The sequence below is a fragment of the Neophocaena asiaeorientalis genome, unplaced genomic scaffold (genome assembly GCF_003031525.2).
Source record: "Neophocaena asiaeorientalis asiaeorientalis breed wild unplaced genomic scaffold, Neophocaena_asiaeorientalis_V1.1 scaffold133, whole genome shotgun sequence".
Taxonomy (NCBI): Eukaryota; Metazoa; Chordata; class Mammalia; order Artiodactyla; family Phocoenidae; genus Neophocaena; species Neophocaena asiaeorientalis.
Window position 1 is genome coordinate 5,410,075 of NW_020174429.1, and position 20,116 is coordinate 5,430,190.

The 20,116-nt window shown below is 36.3% G+C and overlaps 1 protein-coding gene across 1 annotated transcript in view; it reads left to right on the top strand.

Moving 5' to 3' along the window:
- Window positions 1-20,116, top strand: part of DCC (DCC netrin 1 receptor) — a 782,001-nt gene that overhangs the window by 580,310 nt on the left and 181,575 nt on the right. Inside the window, exon 17 of the mRNA XM_024756807.1 lies at window positions 11,107-11,301. Coding sequence (XP_024612575.1) covers window positions 11,107-11,301 — 195 coding nt within the window. The remainder of the gene's footprint in view (window positions 1-11,106; window positions 11,302-20,116) is intronic.

Consider the following 20,116-nt stretch of genomic DNA (forward strand, 5'->3'; position numbering starts at 1 on the left):
AATTTATGCTGTTTTAAGCCACTAAGCTTGTGGTAATTTAATACACCAAGTATAGTAGCAATAGGAAACTAATACAACTGCCAGAAGAAAAAAAAACTTTTTGTTTGTGTCATTTCAATCATTGACAAAGATTAAGTATAATTATACCAAAATAAAATTTGTATAAAATAAGATAAACCAGTTTGTGTTTTCTTTTGGTTTCATGTTAACATCATTTGAGGCCAAAAGGTATGAAAAAAATGAGCAGTAAACTTGAAATAGAGAGTAGGACAAAAAGAGGGAAAAATAATATTATTTTTATTGGGGGGAATGTAAATTGATACACCCACTATGGAGAACAGTATGGAGGTTCCTTAAAAAACTAAAAATAGAATTACCATGTGGTCCAACAATCTCACTATTGGACATATACCCAGAGAAAACCATAATTCAAAAAGACACATGCAGGCTTCCCTGGTGGCGCAATGGTTGAGGGTCCGCTTGCCGATGCAGGGGACGCGGGTTTGTGCCCCGGTCCGGGAAGATCCCACATGCCGCGGAGCGGCTGGGCCCGTGAGCCATGGCCGCTGAGCCTGTGCGTCCAGAGCACCTCCGGAGCCTGTGCTCCGCAACGGGAGAGGCCACAACAGTGAGAGGCCCGCGTACCGCCAAAAAAAAAAAAAAGACACATGTACCCCAATGTTCATTGCAGCACTATTTACAATAGCCAGGTCATGGAAGCAACCTAAATTCCCATCAACACACAAATGGATAAAGAAGATGTGGCACATATATACAATGGAATATTACTCAGCCATAAAAAGGAACGAAATTGGGCCATTTGTTGAGACGTGGATGGATCTAGAGACTGTCATACAGAGTGAAGTAAGTCAGAAAGAGAAAAACAAATATCATATATTAAAGCATGTATGTGGAACCTAAAGAAATTACAGATGAACCAGTTTGCAGGCAGAAGTTGAGACACAGATGTAGAGAAGAAACATATGGACACCAAGGGCAAAAAGCCGTGGGGAGGTGGGAATGGTGGTTGATGATTTGGGCGATTGGGATTCACATGTATACACTGATGTGCATAAAATTGATGACTGATAAGAACCTGCTGTATAAAAAAAATAAAAATTAAAAAAAAAGAACTGCCCTACTCCCATCATAAACAGTTTAAAAAAAAAAGGAAAAAGGAAGGAATATAGAAGATTTACTTGGACAAAACTGAAGTATTCACACAATAAGAAAATCATATTTTTTTCCCTAAGCATCCGAAGAAAATTTAGTGTTTGCCTATAAAGAAATGGATATTAAAGTTCTTGGATCATACTAAACACATTCATTGATCACCATGTAATTAAACTAATAGTTAATAATAATATAATACCCAATATATATTTGCAAATATAAAACATACTTCTAAATAATTCTTTGGTCCAAAAGAAATTATGTTACATCTCGAATGTAACTTTTAACACCTAAAATCTAGGCAACATGGTTTACTTGTATACCCTTTAGATTAAAAATATTAGGTACAGTTTTATAAAATTGATTTTTAAATTTTAACAAATACAGAAATTATTTTCATTTGACTATTTCTTTTGATAAAAACATGCTTTTAAAATGCATCTAAGTAGATGTACCAATTTGAGGGTAAAGAGTGTGGGGGGGGTTATACCGTTGAGCTTGCAAATGTGATCATCTGGAGATATAAAGATGTTAGTATGAGATTTTATGCACAGTGGAATGTAGGTGGCATGTTGTGAAAAAGGATTTCTTTCACATGGGCTTTTGATAGGAAATCCATGAGATTTTGCATTGCTGATTGACAAATAGGCTCATGGGATAAGGTTAAGCCAGTGGTACAGCAGCCAAGTCATCATGAAGTTGAAGAATCCAGCCCCTTATTCTCATTCAAGTGGAATTCACCTTACATGTAAGAAATGTTGCCAGCAAAGCCAAAACTGGTTTTTGAAAGGAATTTAAAATCTGCTTTAGTTCTTCAGCGAGTGGTTGTTCAAAATCTCAGAGCTCCACTATACAAAGGATGGTACAGATTATTTAGACTTCAATAAATGTTCAAGGAAATTCCAAATCCTTGCCTTGGCTGTAGCAAACTTGTTAATGCTCTCATGAAATGTTTGATTCCCTATGACTTGATTGACTTTTTCTAAGTGTAATGTAATGGATAAAATTGTGGACTCTGAAGTCTTAGTAACTAGGTTTGAATCCTGCTCCACTCACTATACAATCTTGGGCAAGTAACTAAACTTCCCTGAGTTTTCTCATCTACAAATAGAGTAACAACAGTATCAATATCAACACATTTTTGTGAAAATTAACTATGATAATGGTAGTAAAATACTCAGCAGCATGTCTGATATATATCAAACACTCAACAAATGCTTATTGGTATTGTTTGTTTTGATAAATTAGATCTCAAACCTTGACAGCAATATGAAATACTAATATCATTGTCTTATGAAGCTTCTTCTTGTTCATGATCATAAAGCCTTGTCTGCATTAAGAGATTAGATGTGTTCCCTTCTGATACAAAAGCAGGACATACATTCAGCACATCTTAAAAGCCACCATCTAATTAAGGAATAATTTAAAGGGGTGTTGTCATATAATTTTATCAATAGATGCAGGAGGGTGTTTTGTAAATTTAGACGGTTATTACCAATCTTTTAAAAACTCATGTTAACATAGGAATATAAAGAAGCTTTCAAAATATTATTGTAAAAAGCATTATTGGGGCTTCCCTGGTGGTGCAGTGGTTGAGAGTCCACCTGCCGATGCAGGGGACACGGGTTCATGCACCGGTCCGGGAAGATTCCACATGCCACGGAGCCTCTGGGCCCATGAGCCATGGCCGCTGAACCTGCGCGTCTGGCGCCTGTGCTCCACAACGGGAGAGGCCACAACAGTGAGAGGCCCACGTCCCGCAAAAAAAAAAAAAAAAAAACATTATTGTAAAAATGTAAGCATTATGCTACATGGTAAAATACTAACTCCTTTGGCTTTAAGATCCAAACAAGCTAAGGAAGCTTCCTATTTCTACTATTTCTGTTATTCAATAGAGTGTAGAGGTTTTGGTAAAAACAAAAACAAAAAAACTTAAAAAGCCGTAACATTTTATTACAGAGGGAAAGAATTGATTTTTATAAATGGTGTGACTGCATATTTGGAAATTTTAAGAAACTACACTGAAAACCTATTAGAACCAATAAGAAAATGTAATGTAGTAGGTTTCGATATGTATATATACACACACACACACACAAACATACATACACAAAAGTAGCTTTTTATTACACTATCAATAATTAGTTTAAATATTAAAAAGAAAAGAAATGCACTCATATAGCAACCTAAAGTAAATCTAGGACTAAATTTAACAAGATGTAAACAAATGTATATGAAGAAAACAATAGCATTTTATTAAAATATAAAAAATAAAACATGAGTAAATAGAAAGGTATGTATATTCTTTGATGCAAACCTTGCCATTACATAACTGTTAGTTCTTCCCAAATTAATGGTGAATTTAATATTATTCCAATCAGAGTAAACTTTATATGGAAGAATAAATATAAAAGAATTCAAAAACATTTTGAAAAAGTAGAACAAACATTTTTAGTGTAAAACCTGATTTAAAACCAATATAGTACTGTCTGGCATAGAAATAGACAAGTATGTAGATCAGTGTAACAGAACATAGAGAGCAGAAACATTTGCTATTATTTGAGAAATAAATAAAATAATAAAGTTGATATTTCCATCAGCAGATTATTCAATAAATAGTGTTGAGACTATCGCCAGTACTTTTGGTAGAACATAAAGTTTTCCTTCTCTTACATCAAACTAGTTGACAGTGATTCTAATGATGGAATTGAAGCAAAAGAGGGTGAAGTTATCACTTATATAATTCAAAGACAGATTGGCCATGGGTGGTTTTAAAGATTTTGTTGTTTATTTTCTTTTGGTATTTTCAAGTATAACAAAGATGGAGAGCTCAAAAACACATCCTTTTAAACAATTGGAGGTTGTGAGCTGATCTTTCAAGGCATCATTTCTGTTATAATTCAATGTGTTATTCACATTGGGACGGTACCGGCATCCACCAGTCATCAAAGCCAGCAGGCTTCCTGAGAGATTGGGGGAGGGAATGATTGCAAAGGGAAGCAGCATGAGGAAATTTTGAGGTGGGGGTGGTACTTTCCTGTACCATGGCGGGAATGCTGGATACATGAACTGAGTACCACTGAGTGAATTTGCTGCGTGTAAATTTTAAAACTATATTAAAAAGTTAAGTCTGAGAAAATGGTAGGAGTAGAACTGCAAAAAATAAAATAGAATAACACAGTCAAATTAAATGATGAATAGAAGTGATTGTCCCCTGCAATAAACAAACAACATTCAGAGTTTACAGAGGTGTAGTGGCTTAAGGAAGATGATGTCCTTTGCTGAGAACAGGCCCTGCCAATAGAAATGAACACATTAGTATGTACCAGACCTGTCTAGAAAGACAGAGTGTGGGTATGTCAATTGCCTTCTGTAATTCTCTGTAAAGAAATATAAGCTGTTAAGGACTGGAGCAAAACTCTAACAAAAGGAACCATAAAATGCAGCATACTAAATAAAGAATAAACATGTATTTGTCAAAAGTACCAACTGCCTGACACTACTTGGCAGTGCCATATCCACAGCAGACGGTACACAGCCGCAATCATTTTCGTTAGCAGGAGCCAGAGGAGACCAATCTTGCTGGTGACTAGGAGAAAATGACATTAATAACTATATTTTCATCTCGTTTCAGCATCAAAGTTAAAAAATGTTATTCCTTTTTTTTCTTAAAAATGTTATGGAGAGAGTTATATAAAATTGTGGTAATTTTATATTTAATGAGTCATGCATAATGTATTGAACCTTATAGAAAATATAGACTTTGTTCCTGTATTCTTGAGCGCTTTGTGCCAGGAACTATTCTAATTACTGGAGTTATAGAGAATTTATGGAGAGAGATGAGACAAAGAATAATGAAATAATCACATGAAATAGGTAGCACAATAAGTGACCATAAATCCTATGGGGAAAAACATGAGAGGAGATTATTAGGAGAGTAGTAAGAGATTAGAGATTAGGGAAAGATTGCAATTTTAAATATGGTAGCCAGAGAAGTCTGAAATTGGAAATTAAATAACTAAACCTGAAGAAGGTCAGGGAGGAAGGTATCTCTGAGGCAGAGCTTCCCAGGCAGAGGCTACAGTGAGTGCAAATACCCTGAGGCCAGAGCATGCCTGTCATGTTTGAGGAAAAGTAAGTGTCCACTGTGGATGGCTGGGATGAGGTGAGCAAGGGGGGAGGTGGTAAGAAATGAGGACAGAGCTTCCCTGGTGGCACAGTGGTTGAGAGTCCGCCTGCCGATGCAGGGGACGCGGGTTCGTGCCCCGGTCCGGGAAGATCCCACATGCCGCGGAGCAGCTGGGCCCGTGAGCCACGGCCGCTGAGCCTGTGCGTCCGGAGCCTGTGCTCCACAACGGGAGAGGCCACAGCAGTGAGAGGCCCGCGTACCGCAAAAAAAAAAAAAAAAAAAAGAAAAAAACCTGTCCTTCCAATGTGATAATGGAAGATTTTAGGGAGTTTTGGGTGATCTTATTTGCTTGACAGCATCTTATTTGTATTTTATTTGTTTTCACACACGCTCACACTGTGTCTGTATCCATATAAATTTATTTTAAATACCTTCTATATGCTGGTGGCTTCCACATCTATAAATCTGTCCATGGTCTTTCTCCAAAACCTCTATCCCTTCCTAGTTCCCTAATATCTATACATGTGAGTAACAGGCATCTCAAATTGACCATGACCAAAAAATTTGGTCAGTACCTCATCCACCAGTTGCCCAAAAGCCAAAGGTCTGTGAGTTATCATTGATTCTCCTCTTTACCATGCCAGTTACACAGCTCTGTTGACTCTACCTCTCAAAAGTCCCAAATACATACACTGCATCTCCACAGTGGCCACACAGACAAGTGCAAACATGTTTTTATGGTCTCCAAGTTCTTTTAACTTTTTAAAGAATTGTTTTAAAATACACATTACGCAAAATTTACCATTTTAACCATTTTTAAGTGTACGGTCCAGTAGCATTAAGTACAGTCACACTGTTTAGTAACCATCACTACTACCCTTCTCCAAAACTCTTTTAATTTTGCAAAACTGAAACGCTATACCCATTAAATGGTAACTCCTTACTCCTCCCTCTTCCCTCCTCCCAGCTGCCAGCAGTCATCATTCAACTTTGTCTTTATTAACTTGACTGCTTTAAGTATCTCATATATATGGAATCATATAATTTTGTCCTACTGTGACTAACTTATTTCACTTTGCATAATGTCCTAAAGGTTCTTGTAGCATGTCAGAATTTCCTTCCTTTTGAAAGATGAAAATTATTCCATTATATGTATAGAACACAGTTTGTTTATCATGATGGACACTTGAGTTGCTTCTATCTTTTGAGTATCTTGAATGCTACCTTTTGAGTATCTTGAATGCTGCTATGAACACAGGTATATAAATATCTGTTTGAATACCTGCTTTCAATTGTTTCAAGAATATACCCACAAGTGGAATTGCTAGATCATATGGTAATTCTAGTTTTTTTTTTTTTTTTTTGCGATACGCGGGCCTCTCACTGTTGTGGCCTCTCCCGTTGCGGAGCACAGGCTCCGTACGCGCAGGCTCAGCGGCCATGGCTCACGGGCCCAGCCGCTCCGTGGCATGTGGGATCTTCCCGGACCGGGGCACGAACCCGTGTCCCCTGCATCGGCAGGCAGACTCTCAACCACTGTGCCACCAGGGAAGCCCTGGTAATTCTATTTTTAATTTTTTGAGGAACCACCGTATTATTTTCCATAGCAGCTGCACCGTTTTACATTCCCACTGGGTGACTCCCTTTTTATCCTCTTCATTTTCCGTCTATGGTCAAGCACAGTGACCTTCTTTGGTTTCTTCAAGTACTAAGTTCCTTCTTGCTCTAGAGGTTTTGCTATAGTTATTCCTTCTGTCTATAAAGCTTTCCACCCTGAGGGCTACTTGACTGGCTCTCTGATTTTTCACCTTAGACTCTTCCAGGGATACCTTCCTTGATGTGTCACGTATGTGATTCAGTTATATCCTATATCCTAGCTTACCAAGATCTCATGATTTCCTTGTTTGTTTATTCATAATTTTTTTGGTCTTATCTCCCTCAAAACTCTATTCCCAATACCTAGAACTATGACTGATGCATGGGAGATGCACAGTAATTGTTGAAATGTCACTGAGATTAGTCTGGTAACTTTCCCAGTGTGCTATATGTGAATATTACTCATTAGTGAAACTCCGTATCATCACTCAGAGAATAATAAATATTCTTTAGAAACAAACTAAGACAGAATTCATAATTCCATAATCTAATCAGAAATGCCAGTTAACCTAGTTATCTTGACTCTGGTAGAAATTTGCAGCCTTGTTAATTTGGATATTTCAGGCAAGATATGTTCTTTGTTTTCAAGTTATTTCAATAATTACCTTACTACTTCTCTATGCTTTATATATGCAGTCATTATCCTAGAGGTACTTATAAAATCTGTCATGTACTTCTAAATAGCAAATTTGTTTTGGCCTTCAAACAAAGGGTACTTACATCATTTACCTTGCATAGCGGATTTTCTAAATGTTTTATAGTTCATTCCAGTAGTAACCACTTTCATAATCTGTAAGGTCAGCTGCATTAGACAAAACTCACGCAGGTAGCATAAAAGGAAAATTTTCGTTTCTGTCTTTATATTAAGAAGTGAGTAGGTGGGTACAAATGGGCTCTTCCAGATTATGAACAATCTCCTAACACAGTTATCTTTATGATGAGGCCATATATTTTGAATGACTTAAGTCTGATAGTTGACAGGCACCATTCCGTCTGGCCCAATGATCTTTTTTTTTATTATTTTTTTTAATTTTTGTCTGCGTTGGGTCTTCATTGCTGGGCGCAGGCTTTCTCTAGTTGCAGCGAGCAGGGGCTACTTTTCATTGCGGTGCACAGGCTTCTCTTGTTGCGGAGCAAGGGCTCTAGGCAGACAGGCTTCAGTAGTTGTGTCATGCAGGCTCAGTAGTTGTGGCTTGCACAGGCTCTAGAGTGCAGACTCAGGAGTTGTGGTGCACAGGCTCTAGAGCACAGGCTCAGTAGTTGTGGCACATGGGCTTAGTTGCTCCGCAGCATGTGGGATCTTCCCGGATCAGGGCTAGAACCCATGTCGCCCGCATTAGCAGGTGGATTCTTAACCACTACACCACCACGGAAGTCCCTGGCCCAATTATCTTAACTGGGTTGTAAGAACCCATTAAATGTTTAGATGGGAGGCAGCATATACTCTTATGTATCAACACCCTTATTTTTTTATCATGTTAAAAAGTAGTTTGAAGTTTGCATCTAGGATTGAAACTCCTTTTATGTAGTGAAGAATAAAGATGAGTCTTGTGTACTGACAGCCCCTCTTCTTCAAGAATCAGTTCGTGCATTCATTACCGTGGTACCCTTAAAGCTCTGATAGATGTAATTTTATGGTTATTAATTTAACTAACTTGCAGGGGAGATATTCTGTGGTTTGCAGAAAAATGGAGAAATAGTTATTCTGAAATTTTTTTTTCTTTTCTAAAAGATGTTGAATATTGTCATTCAAATCATTAGGCTTTCATATTATTTTGAAAAAGTCATAAATGCAGAAAATCTGAATCACATTTAGTTCCTTTTCTAAAAATAAGATTAGGCAGATTATCCTATTTCAATAATTATTTCAAAAACTTCAAATATGCCAAATAGAATTCATTGGAGAGCCCATTGCATTTCAAGGACACTGGAGAGCCTCCATGGCAATAGGGTTGAAAAGTATTAATCCATCCCTTTCATCTTTTTATTACTTTTACATAGGGTTTATAGTAGGAAGTTCTTTACAAACATTGTGTTCTGTTGTTAAGATTTATATATACATTTTGAGATGATTTTTTTACACCTTTGCATATTATATCTCAGGCATCTTCAGGGCAAACAATAGCTTGTCCCTTTTGTTCACAAATGGGTATCTTCAAGGAAAAAAAAGAGCATCTTTAGAAAATGTTATTGACGTAGCACCTTTAGAATGTAGCATCTTTTGAAAAGCTGTTAGTATCGTACCTAGTTTAAAAGCTTCAATAAAAAACATGCTTCCATATACCACTTAAGCTAGAAGTGTGCGTGTTGAAGATGGATAAAGGTGGTGAAGATTGCATCTTCTTTTGCCATTACATTAAGGAGAAAAATAAAATTTAATATTACCTTTAGTCATCAAACTCTCCTACATAATTTGACATGTATTACCTTCAGAGATTTTCAGTATTAAAGAGATAATGAACACAAATAGTTTGAATACAGTTTAAATCACTAATATTTTTGAGTACTTATCAATTGCCAAGAACTGTGCAAAGCACTTAATGGACTATTAAAGTTTACATGGGTATATTCTTTCTTAAATTTCTTCCTAGAATACTTCTTTGATTTTCAAAGAATAGGCTACATGTGCCTGTATGAAACCTATCAAAATATATATATCATAGGGCTTCCCTGGTGGCACAGTGGTTGAGAGTCCGCCTGCCAATGCAGGGGACACGGGTTCGTGCCCCGGTCCGGGAAGATCCCACATGCCGCGGAGCGACTGGGCCCGTGAGCCATGGCCGCTGAGCCTGCGCGTCTGGAGCCACTGCTCCGCTACAGGAGAGGCCACAACAGTGAGAGGCCCGCATACCGCAAACAAACAAACAAACAATAATATATATATATCATAGTATATTGTAACTGCCTTTTTACTTTTCTGTCTTTTCCATTAAACTATAAACAACAGGAGTACAGGTTTTAGGTCTGCCATATTTACTCCCTCCTGTAACGTGATTGTCACGGGTACCTAGCCTTATACCTCAAACCTAGTAGGCACTCTACTAATGTTTATTAATAGAATTATGATCAGTGTCCAGAAAATACCTCATTTCTTCAGGGATAGGATCATAGGGAAGAATGGTGATGTAAAAATCAGAAGGCCAATTTATTAATTTTCAACACAGTCTCTTTAAAAATAATTATATCAGGGTAGCGAGTGCATTTTCTTTCTGGTAGCTGCTGCCCGTTGGTGCTACTCATAATTGGAGTGTTTTGGTGCATAGTTTTATTAAATCTCCTCACCACGAAATGAGACCATTACTATCCTTATCCTCATTCTGCACATGAGGAAACTGAGGCTTAGGGAGGATAAATAAGGTTTTAAAGTTTCACATCTAGCGAGAATCCAGTAAAGATTTGAATGCTTCTCTTGATTACTTCCAGAGCTCAAGCTTTGTGTCAATCAGTATTTGGAATGCCAGTTTAATTAATAGGTAAACTCAGAGAAGATAAATAATTTGATGAGGACACACAACCAGTAAATGACAGAGCCTGGTATTAAGGCCAATTTTCACACTCCAAAGTCTGTGTGGCTTTAATCCGGGCCACTCTCTCCTTTCCTTTAATAATAAATACACTTTTCGCACATGCAATAAACCATGGGTCAAGTACCATCCTATTCATGCTGAGCAAATCATGGCCCTAAATTTTTTATCCTGACAATTTCTTAAGAAAGGACTGCTACATTCATTTTCTTCTCTAGTTAAATCAGAGTAAATAATCCTTGGGCAAGACAGTTTTTGATATTTCATTTCCCTTTCTATTATTCTTATATCTGTGTTGATTGCACCCCTTATTAATGATACCTAAGAAGAAATATATGAGAGAAAAAGAATCCCAAAGAAAAAAGTCTGTTAGAAGAAAAGATGTATGATGCTACAGTGCGTCTGGAGGGAATTCAGTATCCTCTTGCGTTTAAGAAATCCTGAGAAAGTCAAATCAAACGTAGAAATCATATCATAAACTAATACAAGGAGGAACTCGGGCAATAAGTGGTGCGTCATTTGAGGGTCTGTGGAACATGATATTAAGTCTTGTTTAAATGGGACCTTTTACCGTGCTCTGTGTTCTATTATGAAACATGGTGTTGTCCTCCTTTTGAATTCTAGAGTCTCAAGTCCCTGACCAGCCAAGCTCTCTTCATGTGAGGCCCCAGACCAACTGCATCATCATGAGTTGGACTCCTCCCTTGAACCCAAATATTGTGGTGCGAGGTTACATCATCGGTTATGGCGTTGGGAGCCCTTATGCCGAGACAGTACGTGTGGACAGTAAACAGCGATATTATTCCATTGAGAGGTTAGGTGAGTAGCTGTGATTTTTCTTCTCTTAAGGAAAAGAAATGACTTATTTTAAATTATTTTCTTTCTTGGAAAATTGTTCTTTGGAAGTTGATTTCAATTTGTAGCATATATTAATTCATAACGCTCTCACCCACCCTCCTATATACACACATACATTTTCCCTGTCTGGATTTTGAATTGGGGAATTTTATCTAGACAGACACACAATAGTGTGTGTCCTGGTATGTACCCTGCCTGCGCGTCATAAGGATAGAAGAAGTGCATTGGAACATTTTTCTTTTTCCTCTGTCAATGGAAACTTCTAATCTTAATAATTCTTACAGAAAGAAAGTCAGCAAATTTTTTCTTTCCCTAGAAAGATATTGTGTCAACTTTTCTTTAACCTTGAATTATCTAGTCACATTACCTTTTTCCCCCCCTTAGTATTTATAGATAAAGCTTGATGGATATCTCATTATGACTGTAGAACAACAAGATTTTAAAAAAGGAATTTTCAACCGAGACAGTAACTTGGAGCAATCAAACTCCTCTCTACATATATTCCTGATCCCTCCCAATCCAACTTCTCTTACAGTATTTAACCTCCTTTTACTGAATACAATACTTCTGTTGTGATGTTTCTGAATTCATTGAAACTTTGTTTATTCAGAGAGGGTTAACATGTGCAAACTTTTCATATTCATTTTACATTGGATTTTCCATAGTGCAATAAGAGATTATATCATTAGCAGAGGGAAATAAAATGAATATCATATGTCATATATAGCGTGCCAATAAGTTAAACAATTGTCATAATGCCAAAAGCACGTTGATTCTACCTGTTGATTTAACACAATATTATTTGCAATGAAGTACAGTGACCTTCTCAGTGAAAAGGCAACCTGATCGAATTGCTGCTTATTTGCAGTATCTCTCCGAAACTGGGCATTTGTGATGAGAAGCCTGATTTGAATTTGAATAGCTAAAATGCAGTAGCAAGAAAAGGTTTTGTCACTGCAAGAGGAAAATTGCACTGACCCATTCTCTCTATAATTTCTTCAAACACTAATAAGAGAAGCACCTTCTGCAAATCTCCACAATTTTAGTTAGCTTGGCATTTGGAAATAATATTCTCTCAGTCAGTCCCTGACTTTGAATGCAGAGGCAATCACAAAATTCATATTTTATGGCTATCAAACTTATGTCAGGGGACTCTCGTTTATCCATTATTCAGTATACTACACCATCTCTGACAGTTCATCTTGATGCTACACACCAAAGAGAGAGATTCCCGTGGCAGTACACAGGCTCTCCGGCAATGAGGTTGTGATGCAAACTCAGAATGAAGTCATGAAGGAAAACTGCATCGTTTCACCATGTGCTTTTGATAGTGATGCTCTTTATTACAAAGACACTACCATGAGTTCCCAAGTCTAGTAAAGTTGAGGCATTTGGGAGATTAATACCGTGGCAAATCTTTCCAAATGTTTATAAAATAAATTTCCCATCGTAAGGTATGTTTTAAAGAGCTGGGAACGCTGACAAAGGTAAAATGAGCTGGGACCCTGTCTCAATGATAGCTAATCATGAGTATGCACTTTATCTGGAAAGACACCCACCCACTCTCCCACTAAATGCACACATGTATATGTACATAAGTATTTAAATTCTACTGAAACTCTTTTAACATAGTACCATGTCTTAACATAAAATATAAAATTGTGTTTTATTGGGCTTCCCTGGTGGCGCAGTGGTTGAGAGTCCGCCTGCCAATGCAGGGGACACGGGTTCGTGCCCCGGTCCGGGAAGATCCCACATGCCATGGAGCGGCTGGGCCCGTGAGCCATGGCCGCTGGGCCTGCGCGTCCGGAGCCTGTGCTCCGCAATGGGAGAGGCCACAACAGTGAGAGGCCTGCGTACCGCAAAAAAAAAAAAAAAAAAGGAGTGTTTTATTATTGTTCCAGTATCCTCATGGTTATGCAAATAAGCCGGTATTTTTTCAACATGAATTTCCACTGATTGGCCAAATGTATGTTAAACATATCTTAAGTTCTAATTTTTATAAAGATAAAGGATTCAATCAAGTTCACATTTGAACTCTACAAAGAAAACATCAATATTTCATTTGTTGTGCTGAACATTAAAATAGGTGTATCAGTTTTTATAGTATCTTTTTGAAAAGGTATTTCAAGTACAATTTTAAAGGTATTAATCTAGACGTTTTATATATAATAGACAAAAGGGAATGATATAATTTAAGAACAGTATGACAGTTATAGAATTAAAAATGAATTAAGGAAAGTTGTAATACTTTTAAGCATAGGGTCAGCCATAACTTCAAGTATCACGATTGTATTTTAGACTATAAAAAGCTATGTGGTTTGTAACTGAACAATAAACCTCCTCTTTTCTTTGGTGAGAGATGAGAAGTTCCAAATAGCATTTTGTTTGTCAGCATAGTAATTCACTATTTAGACACCAGGTACTGTGACCTGCATCAGGACTAGAAATACACCACCATTTTGAACAGTATCGAATATTGCCTGATTTAAAACAAAACAAAACAAAGCTTACCTAGTGCAGCATAGAGTTTCATTAACCAATGTTTGTACTATTAGATGTTTATAATTAATCTTTTGAAATCTTCCTCCTTTTTAATTCAAAAGTCCTAATGCCAAGTTTGGTGTATACACGTGGTATAGATGCACAATATCTGAATTCTAGCAATGTTTAGCAAAATTAATTTGAAATCAGGTCCCTTTTTAAAAAAAACTTAATATTTACTGTCTGCCAGTCTATTGATCAATCTATCCATCAATCACTTTATCTTTTTATCTTTGTGGAGGTATTTTTATAGATAACGAACTGTGCATATATAAAGTGTACAATTTGTTGAGTTTTGAAAAGAGCTTTATTGAGTTAGTTCTCAAACAATATACTGTGTATTTTTGAATTTCTTGTTTAATTTCTCTCAGCAATATTTTATAGTTTTCAATGTAAAGGTCTTGAGTTTTTGAATATTTTTGTTAGATTAAGTCCTAAAACATATATATATGAATTATTCTTTAAATTTATTTTCCAGCTGTTTGCTGCAAACAAACTGATTTTTTAACGTTAACCTTGGTATCCTAAGACCTGTTAAATTCAACTGTTTGTTCTACTAGTATTTTTATAGATGTTCTGAGATTTTCCATTTAAATGAGCATATCATATGAAAATGGGAACAGTTTTATACTTATTTTCTGATCTTCCTGCCTTTTATTTCTTTCTCTTTCTTTCTTGCAAAGATGAAGATCTTCAGTAAAATGTTGAATAGAAATAGTGAAAGCAGGCATCTTTACTTTGTTCCTAATCTTAGGGGAAACATAAAATAGGACTGTATGGTCAGGCCACTCAAGATGGCTGTTCTCTTGCTCTCTGTCCATCCCCAGCCCCACCAGTGCCTGTTTCACCTAAACCCTAAACCCGAGACTGACCTTCCTATGCACTTGCCCCAAGCCCCAGCTGGTGATTGTTCTTATCAAAGGGGCCGTGAGAGGCGTGCCCCTCTACTGGTTTCCCTGGTAGCTAATGAGCTCACCTGAGGTCAATTCCCCTATAACTGGTAATCTCCACTTCACTCCTGGGAGCGAAGACTGCCGCCATGTCCTGCCTGCCATCTGCCCAGACATGGGTGGCTGTCACTCCAGGACCTTGCTTCAGAAGTGTAAGCTCCCTTGTTCATTGGTGTCTCTGTTGCTGACTCTGGGCTCTTTCTTCGGTCTTGACACTATGCAGATGCAGGGCTTCTAGGCCTGGGGGTACAGCCCAGCAAGGACATTAGTTAGTTGTAGGTTGTTCATAGGTGTCTGTTAGCACATTGAGGTAGTTTTCTACTATTCCTAGTTTTATGGGAATGTTATCATGCTTATTTGTTGAATTTTTGTGAAATAATTTTCTGTCTCATGAAATGGTCATATATTTGCCCTCCTTTCATTTTTTTTTAATATCATTAATTATATTGATTGATTTTTGAAGGGTAAATATCCATTCTTATATTGCAGGATTTAATTGGTTAACAGTTATTAAGGATTTTTTTGCCTATATTCATAGGTACATTTGTCGATGAATTTCTATTCATTTAGCGACTTTTTCCAGTTCTTTTTTAAAACTAAGCTTATACCAGCCTCATAAAATTATTTGAACAATTTGCTTTTTCTATAACTGAAAAAGTTTGTGTAAAATTGATATTTTTTATTTCTTGAGTATTTGATAGAATTCACTAACAAAACCATGTGTATCTGAGATTTCCATTCAGGAAGGCTTTTGAAATGAATTAAATTTCTTTAACATATACAGGTATTTTCATATTTTTAATTTTTTCTTGTATTGATTTTGGCAAGTTAATTTTTTCATGAAATCTATTTTCTTTTGTCACATTTGTTGGCATAGAGTTATTCGTTCATGATATTCTCTTACTGTTTGTGGTTATCTGTGGTGATAACTGCTTTTACATTTCTGATATTAATGATTTATGTTCTCTTGTAATCAGTCTAGGTAGGGGTTTATTAATTTTGTTGATCTTGTCAAAGAAAGAGCTTTTAACATTAATGATTATTTCTACTATCTATATTTTTTCTTTTATATTTGCTCTTGACTATTTTCTTATACTTGTCATAATTTGCACTTCTATTTGTAATTTCTTAAGGTAGAACCTCATAATGTAGGCATTTTAAGCTATCGGTGTTTCCCTAAGCACCACTTTACTTGCATTCCACAACTTTTTTTTTTTTTTTGCGGTACGTGGGCCTCTCACTGTTGTGGCCTCTCCCGTTGCGGAGCACAGGCTCCGGACGCGCAGGCTCAGCGGCCATGGCTCACGGGCCCAGCCACTCCATGTCATGTGGGATCTTCCCGGACCGGGGCATGAACCCGTGTCCCCTGCATTGGCAGGCGGACTCTCAACCACCACGCCACCAGGGAAGCCCTCCACAAATTTTTATATGTTGGATATTCATTATCATTTAGTTTAAAATATTTTCTAATTTTTCCTTGATTTCTTTTTGCCCTATGACTTATTGTGTTGCTTAATTTTACAATTTTGGGTTTGCCTAGTTATCTTATTATTATTGATTTTTAATATTTTTATCATGATAGAAAATATACTCTGATATCACTATTTTTTACATTTAAAATTTTTTATTTTTTAACCATTTTTTATTGAAGTATAGGCAATTTAAAATGTGTTAGTTTCAGGTGTAGAGCAAAGTGATTCGGTTATCCATATATATATATATAGAGAGAGAGAGAGAGATTCTTTTTCAGATTCTTTTCCATTATAGGTTATTACTAGATATTGAATATCCCTGTGCTATACAGTAGGACCTTATTGTTTATTTACTTTATATATAGTAATGTGTATATGTTAATCCCAAACTCCTAATTTATCTCCCCCCGCCCTGCTATTTCCTTTGGTAACCGTAAATTTGTTTTCTATGTCTGTGAGTCTATTTCTGCTTTGTAAATAAGTTCATTTATATCATTTTTTAGATTTCACATATAAGTGTTATGATATTTGTCTTTGTCTAACTTACTTCAGTTATATGTTAATCGCTAGTTCCATCCATGCTGCAAACGGCATTATTTCATTCTTGTTTATGGCTGAGTAATATTCCATTGTGTATATATACCACCTCTTCTTTATCCATTCATTTGTCAATGGGCACTTAGGTTGCTTCCATGTCTTGGCTATTGTAAAAAGAGCCGCTATGAATGTTGCAGTGCATGTGTCTTTCCAAATTAGAGTTTTTGTCTTTTCTGGATATATGCCCAGGAGTGGGATTGCAGGATCACATGGTTATTCTATTTTTAGTTTTTTTAGGGAACCTCCATACTGTTCTCCATAGTGGCTGCACCAATTTACTATTTTTAAATGTTTGAGATTTGTTTTAGGGACCAACATACTGTTAATTTTGTTGAATGTGCTATGTGAACTTGAAAATCATGAATATTCTGCAGTTATTAGATATAGGGCTCTGTAAATGTCAGTTAGATCAAGTCTTTTTTTTTTTTTTTGCGGTACGCGGGCCTCTCACTGTTGTGGCCTCTCCCGTTGGGGAGCACAGGCTCCGGATGCGCAGGCTCAGCGGCCATGGCTCACGGGCCCAGCCACTCCATGGCATGTGGGATCTTTCCGGACCGGGGCATGAACCCGTGTCCCCTGCACCGGCAGGCAGACCCTCAACCACTGTGCCACCAGGGAAGCCCAGATCAAGTCTTTGATAGTGTTTTTCAGATCATCCATGCCTTTACTAAAATTTTTGATCAATAGTTTGTGAATTGCTAAGATTGAGTATCAAAATCACCTTTTATAAACATAGAATCATCTATGTCTTCCTTTAATTCTGTCAAATTTTTTGCTTCATTTATTTTGAGAGTCTATTATTAAGCCAGTATAGATTTATAATTGTTATGTCTTCTTGGTAAATCACCTCATTTAGCATTATAAATGTCTCTCTTTATTTCTGATAACATTCTTTGTCTTCAAGATGATTTTATCTGTTATTAATATAGCAACTCTAGTTTTCCTTTACTTACAATTCACATGGTATATCTTTTTCAATCCATTACTTTCAATTTGTGTCTTGTATTTAACGTTTGTCTTTCTCTTGTAGGTAGTATATAGTTGGGTGTTGGTATTTTATGAACTCTGAAAATTTCTGCCTTTTAACTGGAGTTTTTAGACCATTAAAATTTAATGTAATTATATGAATGGTTGAATTTAGGTTGATCATTTTATTTGTATTTTCTGTTTGTTCTCTCTCTTTTTTTTATGTTTTTGTTTTATTTGCCTGTTTTCTCTTTCATGACTTGTCCAAGTTCTTACTTAATTTTACAGTCTGCTTACTTTTATATCACCCTCAGATATTATGCTGTTTGGGTTTTTAGGTTTTTCCCTCTCTTTTTTTTTTTTTTTGGTATTTTGTTTAGAGTTTATAGTTGTTAGCAGTGGGATGGTTGAGCTAAAGGGTGCTCATACCATCATAGCAGAACTGGAAACTCATAGTCCCTTTTTAAATATTTTTGGACAGGTGCTATGGTGAACACTCTTGATAAAAATAAACTCAGTTTCTAGGAAGTGTATTTATCATCTGAATTATATTTGGCACTACCTAACTTATTTGTGTTAATAAATATAGTCTAAGGATGCTAAAAAGTAAATAAAGATGGAATTGAATATAATTCTGAATATGGGTTCAGATGCATACTTTTGTCTCTGCCATAATGTTTAATCTTGGAAAAGTCATTTGAACTCCAGCCTTGTAGTATTTCAGTGGAAATGCAGAATAAGAGTACCTTTTTTTTTCTTTTTTTTTTTTTTTTTTTGGTACGTGGGCCTCTCACTGTTGTGGCCTCTCCCGTTGCGGAGCACAGGCTCCGGACGCGCAGGCTCAGCGGCCATGGCTCACGGGCCCAGCTGCTCCGCGGCATGTGGGATCTTCCCGGACCGGGGCACGAACCCGTGTCCCCTGCATCGGCAGGTGGACTCTCAACCACTGCGCCACCAGGGAAGCCCAAGAGTACCTTTTATTCCCTATTATGTGATATAAAGAGTTAACAGACATTGAAAAGAGTTAACACAGGTAGAGAAGTTGGTCTTCGTAAGAGATATAAATACTACATTTTGCATCATGATCATTGCAAAAATATTAAAATTTTGCCTTAATTAAAAGATTTAGGTTTTTTTAGGTAAATTCATTGTCTAAATATTATCAAAAATACTTTTTTATAACACTAACTGGAAATATTTTGCTTGGGACTGTTTAGTAATTTTTTTTAATTAAGAAAATGGGTTCCATTTGTGATTAAATTTGTTTTTAATCCAGTGATATCAAATGAAGGTTTAAGTTAGATCTCTAACAATGAATTATTGGTTATATGTGGCACAGTAACCTTTTTATTCTCATACTGTGGGACCCTGTAAACCTCAGTTTTCTCATCTGTATAGTAGTAAAGTATGCTACCTTACAAGCTTTTTATGAGATTCAATTGAGGTAATAAAAGTATAGCCATTTGCAAGTTTTTAAAAGTTAAAAACTTTTATGCACACATAAATAAGACATTGTTCTTATTATAGTTTTGTACATCAGTAGTTTAGCAAATGTAAATAATGTAGTTCCACAGGCTTTGAATTGTGTGTTTTTATAACCTTGAAAGTTATAGTGTTCTACACCTAAAAGTAGACTATTATATCATACACAATTTTTTAAATAGTTGAAGATTCCAGTATTTTAAACTCAGATAACTCATCAAATGCATGAAATTTTATAAAACATACTCATTTACTAAAATTAATATGAAACAAAAATGTAAACGACACAGTGACATTCAATTCAGTGTGAAAGACAAAAAAATGTAAACTCCTGGTTTCAGCTATAATAGAATGCTGATTAGAAGATCCTGAGTGGGAGAGTTTGATTCATTCAGCATGAGCACTGGTTGCCCAGAGAGGGGTGAGGACAGAAGAGAAAAGGTCATTTTATGAGATCATTACTCTGAATGTATCAGGAAGAATGGATTTGATTTTTTTATGATTTTTTTTTTGAGGTTAGCATCTTCTAAACCTACAGGCATTCTTCAGCAGTGTTTAAGGCCAGCCTCAGGGTGATTCATTAATAATACGTACCATTCTATTTGTAACTCTTTTCTCACTTTTTACTCCCTGAAATCCAAAGCAGATACATTGTCTTATGCCCAGTGCGTTTTCTAAGACTATTTGGAATCTATTACAATAGATGAATAGTATTATGGAACAAGAAAAGGAAATATCTTCTCAATGGAGTAAAAATTATGTATA